The sequence below is a fragment of the Eumetopias jubatus genome, unplaced genomic scaffold, assembly GCF_037043125.1.
Source record: "Eumetopias jubatus isolate StellerSeaLion01/CBP00866 unplaced genomic scaffold, mEumJub1_p1.0 scaffold_15, whole genome shotgun sequence".
NCBI lineage: Eukaryota > Metazoa > Chordata > Mammalia > Carnivora > Otariidae > Eumetopias > Eumetopias jubatus.
This window is the reverse complement of record NW_028274821.1, coordinates 59183798-59201843: the sequence shown is the minus strand read 5'-3', so window position 1 is coordinate 59201843 and position 18046 is coordinate 59183798. Positions and strand designations below refer to the sequence as shown.

General features: G+C 43.3%; 1 protein-coding gene across 1 annotated transcript; it reads left to right on the top strand.

The window, feature by feature from the left end:
- The first annotated feature begins 684 nt into the window (after positions 1–684).
- Positions 685–1644, top strand: LOC148162431 (olfactory receptor 2S2-like). Its single transcript, XM_088019231.1, has one exon. It carries the CDS (start codon positions 685–687, stop codon positions 1642–1644), a length of 960 nt encoding a protein of 319 aa, XP_087875357.1.
- Positions 1645–18046: the final 16402 nt, after the last annotated feature.

The window sequence follows — 18046 nt, the reverse complement described above, 5'->3', positions numbered from 1 at the left end:
GTAGGCAGATCCCAATTCTGACAACAGTCAAGTCTGTGTTGCTGAGGGTGGGCAGACTAAGGAAGTGTCCCTCACATGGTTGAATCTTTACCTAGGCTTTATTCTGTCTGGATGTGGATTAAGGCTTTTAAACAAGTTCCTTCCAAATGTAATCACAGTTTAAAGGAGCTTGAAACTTTGGTAGTTGTAAGAATTGGATCAGCTTGGGGATTCCCCTCTCTGAGAATCTAAGAAAGCCCAGATTAAATGAAATTTCAATGCATTTGCATCAAAATGAAACAATTTACAGCATTTTCCAATGTTCATCATAAAACAGAGGAAAAGCCCTCCTTGACTGGGATTAGCTCTGCTGGGCTCAGGTTCTATCTCTATCAACACCTTGCTCTGAAGACTCGGACAGGTCACTTCCCCTCTTTGGGCCTCAGTTGCTTTTATGGGCAATGAGAGAAAACCCCTCTCAAACAGCTGGCTGCAATATTTGTAAGCTCTCTTCCAGCCTCACCTTCTCTCATCTAAGAGCTAAGCACACTCCTACTTACTGTCTCTTTCAGTCATTTATCTCTCATACACATATGCTCTCCTATCATGTAGCACGGAGTGATGGTGTACCAGATGCCTGAGACTCTTCTCAAGAAAGCTTCCTGTGCTACTTTGGTACTTGGCTGACGACAGAAGGGATAGCACATGCAAAAAGCCAACTGGTCCTCCCCTGTGGCAGAGTTCATTATCCTGGGACTCTCAGCCCACCCAAGGCTGGAGAAAATGTTCTTTGTGCTCATCCTCCTGATGTACCTGGTGATCCTGCTGGGCAACGGGCTCCTCATCGTGGTGACCCTCCTTGACTCGCGCCTGCACACGCCCATGTACTTCTTCCTGGGGAACCTCTCCTTCCTGGACATCTGCTACACAACCTCCTCAGTCCCTCTAGTCCTGGATGGCTTCCTCACTCCCAGGAAAACCATCTCCTTCTCAGCCTGTGCTGTGCAAATGTTTCTCTCCTTTGCCATGGGAGCCACAGAGTGTGTGCTTCTGGGCATGATGGCATTTGATCGCTATGTGGCCATCTGTAACCCCCTTAGATATCCTGTGGTCATGAGCAAGGCTGCCTACGTGCCCATGGCTGTCAGCTCCTGGGCCATTGGTGGTACTGCTTCTGTGGTACACACATCCTTGACAATTCAGCTGCCTTTCTGTGGGAACAACGTCATCAACCACCTTGCGTGTGAGATCCTGGCTGTCTTGAAGTTGGCCTGTACTGACATCTCCATCAATGTGATCAGCATGGGGGTGACCAATGTGATCTTCCTGGGGGTCCCAGTTCTGTTCATCTCTATCTCTTATGTCTTCATCATCGCTACCATCCTGAGGATCCCCTCGGCTGAGGGGAGGAAGAAGGCCTTCTCCACCTGCTCTGCCCACTTCACTGTGGTGGTCGTCTTCTATGGGACCTTACTTTTCATGTATAGGAAACCCAAGTCTAAGGATCTCCTGGGGGACAACAAAGTAGACCTTTCAGACAAGCTCATCCCCCTCTTCTACGGGGTGGTGATTCCCATGCTCAACCCCATCATCTACAGCCTCAGGAACAAGGATGTGAAGGCTGCTGTGAGGAACTTGACGGCTCAGAAATGCTTCACCCAGTGATGGAGGGCTCCTCTGTGGTTCTCACCCTACGCGAGAAAGACTTTCCATCATTATAGCTGCATTCAAAAGACAAGTCTAGTTATCCAGAATGCTCTCTTGCTCTTCAGTCCTTTTTCAGAGAATGCTTATCTTTTCAGAGCGTATCTACTGAGTTTTGGCCATATATCTGAGAGTTTTGACAGACACCAGACAATAAATCTCTAACTGAATACACAAAGACATTCTGAGCACATGCTAAAACTGAGGAGAGAGGAACCACGAGAGCAAGCTGAATGGCCTGTACTCTGTCTAAGCTACACAGCCAGTACACAGAGGGGAGAGGGCGCTCCCAGCACTGTTGCCATCCCTCTTGGATTCCCCACGAGAGTCACAGGAACAAGGAGGAAGTGGGAATTTTCATTTTGGACTGTTTTTTTGTTTTGTTTTGTTTTTGTGATGTGACTCAGTTTGCCTGAATTACTAAGAAGAGACAAAGACAAGCTCTCTCCACGTAGAGAGCTTTTGGGTGGGAAGAATCTATTCCGATACACTGAATTTCTTTTTAGCTATGAGAACATTGAGGCTATTTTTCCCCGTGCACTTCACATTATGAAACACTCTAGTAAGTTAATGGCAAGAAGGAGTATAGAGTTTGAATTTGATTTTCATCACTTATAGCAATTCCCCCCAGAAAAGTTAGTATTCAGTTAGATAATAACTCACATTCTGGACGAAAGAAAGATGATAGAGATATAGATAGATGTACAGATAGACAGAAAGAGGCTAAATATATTTGAAGACTTTGAAGACTTTGGGGGCTAACATTTGACGCGTTTCTTTGTTCCAGGACTTCTCAAAGTCTTTAATATGCTACGGTACACTGCAGGTGTCCAAGAGATGTCCATTTCCTGAGCCTCCAGAGCTCAGCAGGATAAAAATTGGGCAGCATTTTCTTACCTATGACCTTGGGTGGGTTGCTTAACCTTTTCCAGTCTATTTCTTCATATGTTACACCTAACCACTTGATTTTACGTGAATTAGTTATTGTAGATAAGTACTTGATAAATGGCAAGCACAATGGAACTATTAGATACTAGTTGTGGTCGTATCATGAAAGCTGCACAGTGCTGTGTGCCGTGTGGAACAGAGTAAGACATGGTCCCTACATAGAATAATAGACACACAAGGTGAATGGGAGACTCAGAGATGTTAGCAGATGAATAGAAGCATTTTTATGGCAAGTTCTTTGAAATTCTTTGAGTATGGCAGACTTATTTAAAAAGAGAATTTAGAAAGTGAGTCCAATTTTGAGAATAGATCTTGGAAGTTGGAAGGTTTTGCTTCAAATGATATTTACATTTTCTTATATTTATTTTAAATGAGTTGCGGGGCACCTGGGTGGCCCAGTCATTTAAGTGTCTGCCTTTGGCTCAGGTCATGATCCCATGGTCCTAGGATTGAGCCCCGAGTCCGGCTCCCTGCTCAGTGGAGAGCCTGCTTCTCCCTTTCCCTCTGCCCCTGCCACTCATGGGCTCTCACTCTCTCTATCTCAAATAAATAAACAAAATCTTTTTTAAAAAATGAGCTGCATAAGGATACATATTTTGTTAATAAAATTTCCCATCCTTATGTTAGTCCTGTTGCTGATTTCTACTTTGCACCAGTAGGGGATAATCTTGCTACTGCAAACACACAAATGACATCTAGTGGCCATTTAAGCAAACTTCAGATACTTAGTGGAGCCATGCAATACTATTGTTAGAAGAGGCTACAAGGAGTTTTCTTCTTCAACCCTATGTACAGCTAGCATGCAGTTCCTCTCCAATGTCCCTGACGCCAATCAACCGGCATTTGCTGGGACACCTGCAGTGACAAAGAATTCAATACTTCCAGAATCTAGCTTTTTTGTTCAGCCCTAGTAAATTCCTCCTCAAATTATGCTAAACTATATCCTCCAGTAACTTCTACCTTCACTCCTAATTGGGTTTAGTGCCTCTACATGAGATGCACCCAATCTCTTTTCTTCTGGTATATGAAGATAGTTCTTCTAGATAGTTCCCCTCCAGCTCAAACAGTCCCAGTCCTTCCTCGGATGCCAAAATCACCCGATTTTACCCAAATGTGTCTAGAGCATCATCAAGAATGGAAAGAGTATGATAGCTCTGAAAATACCTTGGGAATAATAATGATGCTGCTAAGCTAACTCTATTTCCCCAGGATAACTGAGATAAGACTGGTATAGAGAACCACTTTTGAACAAGCCCACCTTCTTGTTAGGCCATCCTCTGCTCCCTTGCTTTTCCTCTGAGTAATGGCAACCATTATCATTTTATATTATGGATGACCTAATCCTAATGTAATTGTTAAGGTAAAAATCACATAAATTGTTTTCTCTAGGAACAATGGCTACTTCTACTCCTGACCTCCCATCTCACATTCCTTGTATTTCCAAGTCAGGCACCTGTCTCCTGGTCCATGCTTTCAAAAAGCACAAGATGCATCAACAGAAACGAGATGACAGAAGACGGAGGAAAACTGTTCTTTGACCCAGGTCATCAGTCTTTCTCAAAATTATTGCTATGGTACCATACAATATAGGAGTCTATCCCCTCCCCCAGATGAAAATAATCAGAATGTATAAACTTTGAAATATTATTGGTCTCTGCCAGAATGACATTTGTTTCATGGGTGATTGCTGGACCATAGTTAGTGGTTGACTGGATGACAAAGAATGCTTGGGAGAAGGGGTTCAATCACCTTGGGGGGGAATTGATTACTTTGGGGGGATGTATTAGTTTCTAGAGGCTTAATTAGGTGAAGGGCTGATGGGGCTTGAGGAAAGGAAGAGCACTGAGTATGTCTGGATCGACGGCGATCGTATTTTTGAGGTTGATTGAATTGATTAGATAAGAATTTTGATAAGATGTATAACTCCTGCTTTAATAACAAAATAAAAGGAAAGGTTTCAGCTATAAGTTTGGTCATTTTGGAGAAGTAACCTTTTTGGTTTGCCAAATATTAAAACTCTCAAGTCAAAATGGGCTGTGCTTAGTTATTTAAAAGAAATTAAAATATTCGACTCTCTCTGCAGCCTTTCCTTGTGCATTGTACATCAGTGTCAGTATTCACTCCGTTTGAGGCCCATCTGGTCTCTTAAAAAGCTAGCCACAAATAGCTCTCAATAGCACCTCTGGGCAGACACCAAAGAAGTAAATCCAATCCAAAGTAAAATGTAGTGGCTTGCCAGTGTTTTTACCGGTGAGGAATTATAGGAATTTAGCCATAGAATTTGAAAATAAACTGAAGTCTCTTTTTAGCCATTTTTTGTTTTTAGTACAGACCAAGATCCCATTCATTGCGACATGTTTTCATAGGCATGAATGGCTTATGTTTGATCCAGGAATAATAAATGATTGACTGTTACCCAGCAGCACGGTGGGGTGGGATTCCTGGCACTTTTATTTTTTTAAGCAAAGGAAAAAAACAACTGAGCAGAAATGTGTGTTCTTTCAACAGCTTTCTGTGGAAACATAGATTAAGGAGACCAGTTTTTTTTTTAATCCCTTATTGCAATAATCACAAATACGGTTACATGAAGCTAATGGGAATACTGTTGAAATCAATATAAGTTATCTGACCTAGATGTGGCCTTTAGGGGCATCAAAAAACAAGACATCTTCAGTTTATTAAATTTTTTATCTTAATGAGTTCTGGGTTCAAATATTTTCTTTTTGAATATAAATATTTGCTTTTGCTAAAGCTAATTTGAAATTCTTGAGCGTTGACTTGGGTATGCACAGAAAAGCTCAGTTTTGTTGGAAAAAGCTAGGAAATCCACTGGTGGAATTTAAAAAGCAGCTAATGTGTTAGAAGTCATGACATTTCATGGTACAAAGTTTTACAGTGTAGAACAATATTTAAAATTATTTTAAACAAAACCTTGGTGCTAGGCATCACAAAAGAAAAGTTTGTCTCACTTAAAAAGTGTTCTAGACTGGCAATTCTCAAACTTTTTGTCCTGAAGATTAGCAAAACTTAAAAGATGGATGATATCTGACGTTGATGAGAACAGAGAGAAATAAATACTCTTATATTCTGTTAGTGTTAATGTAAAGCAGGTCAATTTTTTTTAAATATAATGCCATAAAAGGACATCTGACTGACTCATTCGGTAGAACATGCAACTCTTGATCTCTGGGTCGTGAGTTCAAGCCCCACACCGGATATAGAGATTATTTAAAATATAATGCTATAATATCAGGTAGACATACGGAACAAGGAGATTGAATTAAAAAAAGAAAATTCAACCATCTTCCAAGAAAGAAAACTAAGGGGCCTACAAGTCCAAAGTCCTGTTTCACAAATGGTGTCCCCATGCCTTCTTGGGGAGGTGCCAAATTTAGCAAATCAATATAGAGATGCCCAATTCCATTCAAATTTCAGATAAACCATGAATATTTTCATAAATATATATATACACACACATAAAATACATACATTTAAAAGGTATATATTTTTAGTATAAGTACATATACTTTTACTAAAAAGAGTTTCCATTGATTATCTGAAATTGAAATTTTACTGGGCAAACTGTATTTTATCTGGCAGCTCTAATTTAATATAAAAAATAAGAACAACAAGAGAGGAAAGTTTTGGGCGCCTGGGTGGCTCAGTCGGTTAAGCATCTGCCTTCGGCTCAGGTCATGATGCCGGGGTCCCGGGATCGAGCCCCGCTCAGCAGGGAGTCTGTTTCTCCCTCTACCCCTCCCCACAACTTGTGCTCTCTCTCTCTCTGCTCTCTCGCTCTCTCAAATAAATAAATAAAATCTTAAAAAAAAGAGAGAGAGAGAGAGAGGGGAAAGTTTTACTTCGGATTGCTGCTAAAAATCCTGCCCTGTGTCTCTTTTATGATGTCCCTTCCGTGCTGGCTTCGGCAGCACATATACTAAAAATATCATGTCCCTTCCCCCAGGGAATGATTATTGCTGATATTCTGTCACAGGAATTGCTCAGCTAGTTTTTTATTTTCCAGACACTGTTATCATTACACCTGTAAAAAAATACAGTCCATCTCTCAAAGGTAATGACATTTTAACATAACGTGCAATACCATTACCATGTGTAAAATTTTATCAGTAATTTCTTAATATAGTTACATATCTACTCCTTTCCAAATTTGGAATTTCCAACCCTCTCCTAATGTCCTAATCTTTTCTTTCATTTCTTTTTTTCTTAGTTTCTTTGAATAAGGATCTAAACAATCCTCACATTATGCTTTGCCTCTTTAAGTCTCAGTTTCTTCATCTGTGACCCCCTCATTATGCCTGAATTTCAGAAAGGCAAGGCAACAAAGATCATAACTGAACAAAAGCAGCGGTCTGAGGATTAGTCAAGTAGTTATTGCTCAGGATTTATACAGTTCTTTTCCTTGGGTTCAAATCACCCGTTGCCATGTCCACAGCATCCACTGTAAAGGAGTGATCAGGAACAGATCCTCTGCCCCATTCAGGTTGCCTCTCCTCTGTGCCACAAAGGTCACGGCGACCTTTGTTCTCAACCCTTGCTGCTGCCCAGGTAGGTACCCCTCTCTCAGTCTGCCTGGGAGCCTCTTCCCTGGAGACTTCCTCCCCCTTTGCCAACCCCCAAGCTCTGTGGTCCTTCAACCTCCCTGCTCCCTCCCATTGGAGCCTTCCCTCGTCCCCTGCATTTGGCCCTGGTTATTGATCACTGGGTACCATCTTGTTTTCTCTTGGATGGAGCCAGAGACAATTTGAAAATGCATGAACATGAAGGAGATGAAGGGGAAAAGCCCTGAAGTACAGCCTCAAGGTCAAGCACCCATGAGACATTCAGGCTTTTACCACAGCCCAGGTTGTCCCTTAGTATATCATGTATACATTATTACGCCACAAAAGTCACAGTCTTTTTCTTTGCTTCAACTTGTGTCACAAAAGGTAAATTCCTGTCACCCAGCTTGGTGTGAGTCTCACTCATGCCAAAAGAGGAGTGGGTATGTGATGGGCCCTACAAAAGGGGTAAGGAGTGGGGAAACGCTGCCATAAAAATGGAGTTAGGTATGCACAATAAATCTATCCTGGGTGCAACAGATGAACAAAATTAGTAAAAGGCACCAATCACAGTGCCTGACGCATTGTAAATTTTCAATAAATGCAACCATGAAATAAGCATTATTATCGGATGATCACCGAGATCTCTCCTATCTTACCACCACAGTTCTGAGGCATGAATGAGTCAAGATTGGTCCCACATCCAGTGAACACTGGAAGACCCACTTCCTTGGGGCCAGGACAGGGTGCTCAGAGGAGTTACTGTGCCTGTGGACTTTCCTTCCTCTTCAGTTACCTTCTCCCACTAACTCTGCAAGAGTGGGGAAGGCAGGACATTGTCCCTAGAGCCTTGGTGTAACCACTTCACATCTCAAACTTTGAATTGCTTCTGGGATCAAGCCCTGCACTGACATAATTGCTGAATCTTCACTTCGACTCCAAAAGGAAGACAGCTGGGTTCCTAGTCACGTTTTACAGGTAAGAAACCTAAGGCTCAAAGAAAAAATAAATTTTTCCCTGCTCAAAGGGTAAGCCAGGACTCTGGACCCAAATTCTTATCTTCTGATTCCCAGGCCAATGCTAGTTCTTTCCATTTTCCCATTTCTTTTTCATTGTTTTCAATCCAAATGATGATATTTTTTTTTCAGAGTACAAATTAACACATGCCCATTGTAGGAAGCTTGAACAAAATCAAAGCAGTATAAGAAGGAATTCCATCCCCTATGGTTAACCACTCTAAAATTTGGAAATAATTTCCCTCTGTTCATTTTTATACATAAATACTTCCATGTGATTGAGATTATATTGTATGTGCACATTTAAATCTTAGGATTCACTTAATTTTATATCTTGGCTATCCCTACCGTGTTACTAAAAACCCTCTGTTGACATCCTTTTAGTGTGAATAATCTTCCATTTTATGAAGATGCCACAGTTCTTGACTATGCCACTAATTGATGGACAATTATTTTTCCGATATTTTTCTTGTAACTAAGGATGAGATGAACATCTTTGTTGAGAAAACTTGATCTACTTCTTTGATTACTTCCTCAGGACTAAGTCCCTGAAGAGGATTGCTGGTTTGGCAGGTGTCTGGACCATGATGCTGTCAGCAGCAGCTCAAGGAAGGCTCTCTCAAGTTGATACAACTGTCATTCAGAAGCAAAGTAACTTCTAACTTCATTAAGTAAATTTAATAGAAAACTGTAATCTTTAACTTTCCAAAATATGCTTTGTATGTTTTGAAACATATTGGTCTCGTGTCTGACAGCTTCAGTAGATATAGAATTTACTAAATATTCCATTTGAAATGCAGTAAAGATATTACGAGATCATGCCAAATTTCTAAGTGCCATTAGACTAAGTTGAACAGACCCTGTTGTTACCTAAGCTGCCAAATAGCAGAGGTCCACAAGAACGGATCTCATAGCAACTTCGCCAGCCCCGAACCGTCCTCCCAAGTCCAGACTTGAATAACTACCTGCGTATTTGACATCTGTACTCGGATGTATAATAAATCCTCAAATCAAATAAGCCCAAAATAGAACTCTCAGTTTCTCAGTGTCCTTCTTCCAATTTTTTCCTTCCCCATTTTTCCCATCTAAGTAAATGGGGACACCACCACCTACCCAATTACTCAGGCCGAGAACCTATGGATCATCTTCATTTACTCCCTCCCTCATCCCCTACATCCAATGCATCAGGGAATCCTATTCGTCTCCTTCAAAATATATTGAAATTGAGCCCATTCTGTTGGTACACATGCTGCCCTGCAAGCCATTCCTGATGTTTCAAAGCATGTTCCTTCCCAGCTCAAAACCCTCCAATGGTGTCCTGTCGCCCTTGGGCATAAAATCCCAATTCCCACACAATCTGTGTCCTGTCCACCCTTCGGCCTCCCCTCCAGCTGACATCTTTCCAAGCCCCTTTCTCGCTGACAAACTTCCCAGTCCCTTTTTGCTACGAGACTTGGCACGTGCTTCGTCCACATCATCACCCTGTGTTGCCCTTCACATCACTCAGGTCTCGGCATAAAGGGCATCTTTCTGCATGCCAAAGATGGACGCCCTCCCATCCCCCTACACCTTTATTCTTCCCCACAGCACTCATTACCCCCTGACAAACAATCTCATCATTCGTTTGTTTACCAACTATCTCTCCACTGGACTGTCCACTCCATGGGGGAATGCACTTCCTCCGCTGTGGTTATTGCTAACACACAGTGCCCAGCACAAGGCACAGTACAGTCATTAACGTGCTCAAATAAATATTTGTTGAATAAATGAATGAGGTAGAAGGTTTTCACTATGAAGAATGTGCATTAGACTCACTTGAGCTTATGACAAAGAAGGACAAAGGAAAGGTCATTCTCTGCAACTTGAGCTCCCACTTGGAAGAGCAAGCCTCTAAAGCACAAACCACTAGACAAACGAAGATTATTATCATTATATCAGTGTGGCATCGTGCTAGATGCTGCGTGCTCTGCAAAAAGGGACACAACATACTGCCACACGAATAAAGACAGCAGCTGGTTGAGATGCTCACAAAAGGCTCTCGACCAAGAGAAAGTCTGTTGTAAGGACACTAAATTTCTGAGAATACGGGGGAGTTAAAGAGAGCATTTAGGAAAGTAATCACTTCAATTTTAAGAAAAGAACCTTGAAAATTAGTTTTGTTTTCAAATGCTAATAAAAAATTAGTGTTTATCCCAAAGTAGTTATGTGTGGGAAAAGTGAATACTTCATCAGCGAAGGTTAATCCACCTTAAAGCAAGGGGATCCCATTTCTGATTTCTGTATTTGCGCCATGAAATTATCCAGCTGATGGAAGTAGACAAGAGTGTCATCTAGTGGCCACTTTTGTGAACTACATCTCCTTGAAAGGTCAAGTCAGAGATAACCATAAACTATGGTCCATTCACAGACATATAAGGATTTTTGTGGGTTTTTTTATGGAGACTTAAAAGGGGTTGTCAAGATCTCATTTTGTTGATTTAGGATGTTAAATAACAATAACAAATACCACCTTCTATCTAAAAACAACAAAAAAAACATTTTAACACCCTCCAAAATAGAAAGAACATAATCTCAGAATAAAGGAAATATACTTCAAGTTGCAAATATTTAGCTTTATAAAAAATGTACCATGCAATCTTTTCTTTCCTCAATAGGAAAATGAGACCTGGAAAGCTTTACAGACAGGTACCAATGTGGAGACTGGTATTTGGGAATTCTGCTCAGCTGATGAATCTTTCCTGCAAAGGCCTCTGCTTAAATCCTCTCCACCAGGAGAGGCGCTCCCCTCGACCACCTCCTTCCAGCCCTGAGACGGGCTTCCCTGTAACTTAGGGCAGATTCGGCACCCTCTACCCAAGGGTCCTGGTTTGGGCCTGGGAGTCTCCCAGAAGACACCTAAACCCTTCTTTATTCTAATGTGTGAAAGCAGCTCTCAGATCCCCACCTCCCCTAATCTCATCCCTGGTCTAAACCCCCTAGTTCTTCAGCCCGTACTTACACTCCCAGCCCGCAGGGCAATAAAGTACATTCTATGCCTTCCAGGGCTCCAGTTGCTACAAAGTTAAGATCATAGACATTTGTGAACAGATCCTGTGAAGAATCAGCAGTCTGAAAACTTCTTTTCCCAGGCCTACAGCTCAGAGCAGTACAGAAGTTTTCTTAGATATCAACCTCTTGACAAACCCACAGCAAGCACCCGGGGGGAGCCACGGTCTCTTACATTACAAATTCCGTCATCCATACGGTTAGGTCCAATCTCCTCGCAGACACCCCCTGAGTCACTGAGTAAGGCTAAGGTCTTTCATCGACCGCCCTCCATTACTGACCTTTCTTAGTCTCTTGCTAGTGGGCTGTGCTTTCCATAGGAAACAAATGGGTGAGTCTGCTGTTTCATTTGTTCCAGCTGCGAGTGATAGAAAGCTCATTCTCAACAGCGGTTTAGATAAGATGGTTTATTTCCCTTTGGTGTACAAGCCTAGAAGCGGGTGAGGTATGGTGCCCCCACAATATCAGAAACCTAGGCCCCTTCTACCTTGCTGTTCCATTCCAAGTTCAGTTTATGGTCTAATGTGACTTGGGTAGCTCCAGCCATTACAGCCACTCTCTGGCCAGAGGGAAATCAGAAAGGCAAAGTACACGACGCTCTCTCTACCTCAAGACGTTCCCCAGAAGTTGCACACCACTTCCATTGGTCATTCCTAGATCCAGCGGAGGCTGTGTTGTTGTTGTCACTTTTCTGATAATAAGGAAGAAGGGGGACACTAAGATTGGGGGACAACTAGCTGTGCTGACAACAACTTGTATGACATGTGCTCAGGATCAGACAAAAGGTCAAGTGATTACTGATCCAACCCTGGTGGCCAGCCTCTCTGGAAAATCACTAAACTTGACATCAAATTGTATAGGACTCCACAATTAAAATCCCCTAAAATAAGATCAATGACCAGTGGGCAAAATGAGGACCCACAAAAATGTATTCAGTGAAATCATGATCATTCAAGCAAATGGATTTTTTAACTCCGATCTTCTCGATTAGTGTTGCCATGCAAGAATTCCTTCCTGGCATTTCTCAGAAATGTTCTGTTTTTCCAAAGCCCAAATCCTAACTAAAATAAGTTGAGAAATCTAGAAACCTAGGGAAATTAGGATACTTATACAAGTCCTATGAGTAGTGTTAGAAAAAATAACCAATTTTGAGGCAAAATAAGTCCTTCTATTGGCAATTTCAACAAGTGATTCTGTGTAGTGTTACTAAACTTCTCAGTGGGTCTGAATGTTAATATTATTTGAAAACTTCCCAATAATGATTGCTGGCATTTCCAGGTGTTCAAGTATTCACTACAGGCTACAGTTCTTTGTTAATATTCAGTAAAAGAGATGCAAAAAGAGTACGAGGTGATCGTTTTTGTAGAACACCCCAACATGAAATCAGAGACTGCAAGAAAATCTGAATTGGCAAGAACAATATTGAATTCAACAGCAAAATCAAGATTAAGGCAAGCAGACAAAATTGTAATTAAAAAAGGAAATGAAGGGTGCCTGCGTGGTGCAGTCGGTTAAGCATCTTACTCAATTTCGACTCAGGTCATGATCTCAGGGTCATGGGATCGAGCCCCGCGTCAGCCTCCATGCTCAGTGCACAATCTGCTTGGGTTTCTCTCTCCCTCTGCCCCTCCCCCTCGGGCTCTCTCTCTAAAATAAATAAATAAGTCTTAAAAAAAAAAAAGAAACGGGGCGCCTGGGTGGCTCAGTTGGTTAAGCGACTGCCTTCGGCTCAGGTCATGATCCTGGAGTCCCGGGATCGAGTCCCACATCGGACTCCCTGCTCGGCAGGGAGTCTGCTTCTCCCTCTGACCCTCTTCCCTCTCATGCTCTCTATCTCTCATTCTCTCTCTCTCTCTCAAATAAATAAATAAAATCTTAAAAAAAAAAAAGAAACGAACTTCTCTGAAGCAACATGTACCCTAATGCCCAACTTTTTTTAAAGATTTATTTATTTATTTGACAGAGAGAGACACAGCAGGGAGGGAACACAAGCAGGGGGAGTGGGAGAGGGAGAAGCAGGCTTCCCGCGGAGCAGGGAGCCCGACGTGGGGCTCAATCCCAGGACCCTGAGATCATGACCTGAGCCGAAGGCAGACGCTTAACGACTGAGCCACCCAGGCGCCCCTCTAATGCCCAACTTGAAGATGTTTGGGACACACTCTCAATTCAACCAACATTAGTGCAAAATGAAAGAAAGTGTTCTACATCTGGAATGCTTGTTGCAAAGCAAATATCAAAGCTATCAGATGGACTAATTCACATTTTTTAAGTTCATTTTGTAAATCATAACTTTTAAATATCAAATATTTGCACTGTTCTCTTTCCATTTTAAGTGATTTTTTTATTTGGCATTTATTTTGTGTTACCATTCCCTTCCTTTTATCATTTTCTATATCCAGAATCTGCACCAGGTAGAGATCAGTTTTACATGCTCTTTAAATAACCTTGTCACAGTATATTGGCTCATGAGGATAATAATAATATAAAACCGTATTATTTGCTGAAATCTTTAGTATCGTATGATCAGAAAATTATTCAGTTTATTATTATGGTCTCTCATTTAAAAGCATGTAAATAAGTATTATGAAAGATGCGGAATGATTCACAATGTCAGGAAGCTTGAGAATTCCCAGAAATTCCAACTTGTCATTCCCGGCTGTTGATATTAGTATCAGTTGGAAATTTGGAAACACTACTCTGGATCACTGATTTTCAAACTTTTTAAAGCAGCCAACCATTAGCATCAAAGTTCACCTTGGAAACAGAGGACACAAAAGATATAAAAGGAAGCTCTGGCTGAAGGAGACAGATTTAGGAGCTGGGATTCTGTCCCCAGTGTTGCAACGAAATTGCTGAGTGACTTGGGGCCCGGCACTTAAGTGTCTCTGTCTTGGTTTCCTCACTTGTAAATTGCAACTGACGCTGCTCCTACCGGGACCCTGGCTTGTTGTGGCAGGCAGCTGAGACGTTGCTCAGAAGGGCTTTGCAAACTCGGGACGCCTCATACAGGGTTAGGTGCCAGGTAGATAACGGACGTCCACACACCTGATACAACTGTTGTACTGTGAGCCCAATGGGGAGAGCAGACTGGAACCCAAGACACCACCCATCCTGGCCACTTTTCTAGACTCTCTGCCAATGTCTGTCCCTTTTAAGAGGGGGAGCTTCAAGCTATAAACAAGACCTTGAGTATAAAGTGGAATCATTCTACACCTAGTTGGGATCAGGCAGTGGAACACAGAAAATTGTACTCCTCACACAAAGTGATGGGTTATAGAAAGGGAAGTATGAATTGTGTGCAAGTTGCAAGTTCACCAAAATGGGAGTCAGGAAGTTGCATTTCAGTCTGGAACTGCTATAGAATGTAGAGGAATACGTCATTTCCCCTGCCCAAACTTCAGATCTTCAGAACTATTACATCTATAAAAGGCCAGGGGGGCCTGGATGACTCCACATTTCCACAAGGATTCATGCTGCCGCATTCCCCAGCTGAGCTCACCCAGAAACAGGAATCAGTTTTGTTCATTTGCATCCGGAATGTTCTTGCTAAGTGGAGCTCTGGCATTCCTCAGCCCGGAGAGCTTTTTGCAAATAACAGCTATTTTCTGAACAGTAGCAGTAAAGTTCGCTTTTCTTAACCTTTGCACCATCTTTAAAAAAAATATTATTACGTGTACTGAAAAGCAACACATGCTTGTTAAAATAAAGTCAAACAATGCAGAAGTACACAAAGTCAAAAGTAAGTTTCCTCTTCCCTGCAAGCCTATCCCCCAGTGGTAATCATATCCTTCCAGACTTTCCAGGTGTATATGTATACATATACGCATATGAGTAATTTAGGAGTTTTTTGGTTTTGCTTTGTTTTCTAAGGGAGAGGTACTGTTTATTTGCTCCCCCACCCTCACCCCGTTTCATGGGACCATTCTGTAACTTGCTGTTTTTTCTCTATTTACAGTGGGCAGTTTCCAAGTCAGTACATTTTTGTAGTGGTTATTATTCCATTTTGGATTTACTTAATAATTCCAATAGGGACACATACATTTACCTATTATTGGATACTTTGGTCTTTACAACGTTTTTGCTATTCAAAACAATCCTCTAAAAAATAGTAATCCTGTAAGAACAGCCCTGGACATAGATGTTTGCACACATGTGCGGGTATTTCTGTGTATTGAGATTGCTGGAGAAGCACATTGCCAACACCCACAGTGCCACTCTTAGCCTGTTCCCAGCAGCATCTGTAAAGTGTGATTTCTACCTCCACGTCCCTCTCTGTAGGGTACTGCAATCCCCTGAGCCCGACAGCTTTCTTCAGCTCTTCAGATGCCACCTACTCAGCCAGGACTGGGATTAGCTCGAGGAGCAAATTCTAGCCTAAGTCTTGGTGAGCAATGATGGTTAAGCCAAGGATACTTTGCTGTTGTAACCATAAACTCAGTGACTTAAAACAACACATGTATTATAACAAATTTGTTATAGATAACAAATGTATTGTCTTAACCGTTCTGGAGGTCAGAGTCCAAACTGGGACTCAGTGGGCTCGAGTCAAGGTGAAGGCAGGGCTGGGTTCCTATCTGCAAGCTCTTGGGGAGAATCTGTTTCCTGGCTTTTCCGTCTCCAGCTTCTAGAGGCTGCCAACATTCCTTGGCTGGTGGCCCCTTCTCTCTCCAAGTCTTTCTCTGACCTCTCTTGCTTCCCTCTTCCACATTTAAGAACATTTTGATTGTACTGGGCCCACCTGGATGATCCAGGCTAACCTTATTTTGGGGTCATTTGGTTTTCGACTGTGATTCCACCTGCAAGAGTAATTCCCCTCTGGATATAATATGACATATTCACAGGCCCCGGGGATTAGGATGTGGACGTCTTTGGGAGACCATTATTATGCCTAGCGCAGATACCAAGAGCCTGAAGTTGAGAACAGAGCCCACATAGGAGACTTCTAAGGAGTTTAGATGTATGTCTGAGAAAGATTCTTCCTGGGGCCAGGCGGGCAGTGGCGGGGTAAGGACAGGGAGGTCAGTCAGAGGAGATTACAGTGGTAAAGCTCATGCAGGGACAGCAACAGGGAAGCTTTGTTCACATGTGGATTTCCCTGGATCTCTGACTTTGAGGAAAAAAGGGGTCTTTGCCATACCCAGTCCTAATGAGCAGCCCATGAAGCCTCACCCTGATAAACATCTGTCAAGAGCGGGACCTCAGCCCTGAGTCAGCCCACCACAGCCTCCCTGAAGCTTCGCACCTGCTGAGGAACAGGATTCTGTCCTGTTCTGTCTAGACGATGTCTTGAGAGCGGGAAGATCCTCTAAACCCAGCTGTCAGGAGGGGCTCACCCCTGCCCTGCTTCTCCACATTCTTGGCTCTGCAACCAGGGAGTTGTTTCTCTCTGGGACGGGCTGGATTCTGGAGTCAGTAGGCCATGAAATAACATGTTTTCCGGAAAAGTACCTTCCTTAAAGAAAAACACTCGTTCCAAGGAGTAGAAAAGGGTCATTGTGCCTTGCCAGGCCCCCACTCTCCTTAGGACATGGCACAAAGCTCCTGTCCAGGGAAACACAGGGCAAATCAGATCCCAGGTACTCTGGCCTTCCCTTCATTCTGAAGATAGGAAATGGTCTGCTGAGAGGTGGCGGGAGGCAGACCCCATTTATGGATGAAAGGACAGTTGAGCTTTGCGCCTGTGGGTTCCTACCACAGCAGGGCTGTAAGGCATTGGTCCAAAGTGCCTCACAGTGAGCAGCGAGGTTCCTCAGCTACAAAATAGAGGGGATGGGGTGGCCGTGAGCTCTGAGGAGAAGATCTGTAGAAAGCATGGAGCTCCATGCACAGGAGAAGTCCAATGAATAGGAACTGGTAACAGCAGGAGGACCAGAGAGAAGGCTGGATTTGGAAACCGGGTTCAAGGGAGGCTCCGCCCCAGATCTCTTAGGTGACCTTGAGCAGCCCCTTCCCTTGCTGCCCCCAGATAAACACTCCTGGCTCTGCTGGCGAGGCAGAGGCGCTTGCGGCCGGCCTGTTCCAGAGCCCCTCCCTCTTCTTATGCAATGAGCCGCGCTGGGCTGCAGGGCAGGAGCATCTGGGCCACCACACACCACACCACTCACACGACACACACCTCACGCACGTACGCACTCACACCACACACATCACACACACACTCCACCCTCACGCCACAGACCCCACGCATACTCTTGCACCCACACACTCCACATACATAAGGAAAGTAGAATTGTAGGAGCTGCTCGTCCCTTCTCTGGGTCATCCCTCCAAACTTCCTTAATCCCAGCTACCCCACGCCCAGCTTCCAGCAGATGCTCCTGCTTCGCTGAGAAAACGGACCATCCAATGTGACATGCTCCTCTCTCTTCTCCCCCCAACAGGCAAGCACACAGGCTTTACCTGCACCCCCGAACATCCTTCCCAGCAGCATTGCTGCACTGCATGCCACCATCTGGGCCTGACCCCCCGACCCCCTTCCTGAGCTCTGACTCCCAGGCCCATCCTGGGGACCCCTCTGTGGGTCTCTTCCTTGCTAATGTACTGTTAGTGTCTCCCTCCCCAATCCTCCTTGCTCAACACAGGCTCAACCTCCCTCCCATTCCTAAAAATAATAGTCACCTCTCTCTCCCTCAGCATGGTGCTGTTCTGGTCAAAATACATGGCTCTTCTTCCCTTCAAATTATCTTCAACTGCAACCTCCCCTTCCTCAGTTCCCGCTGATTCAACTGCCCTTTCACACACACACCCCCACACAGGCATGCACCCCACACACACCACCGTAGGGCCACTCCCTTC

Excerpts from the sequence above, each read along its gene's own strand:
- LOC148162431 (XM_088019231.1), top strand. The coding sequence starts at position 685 with ATGCAAAAAGCCAACTGGTCCTCCCCTGTGGCAGAGTTCATTATCCTG.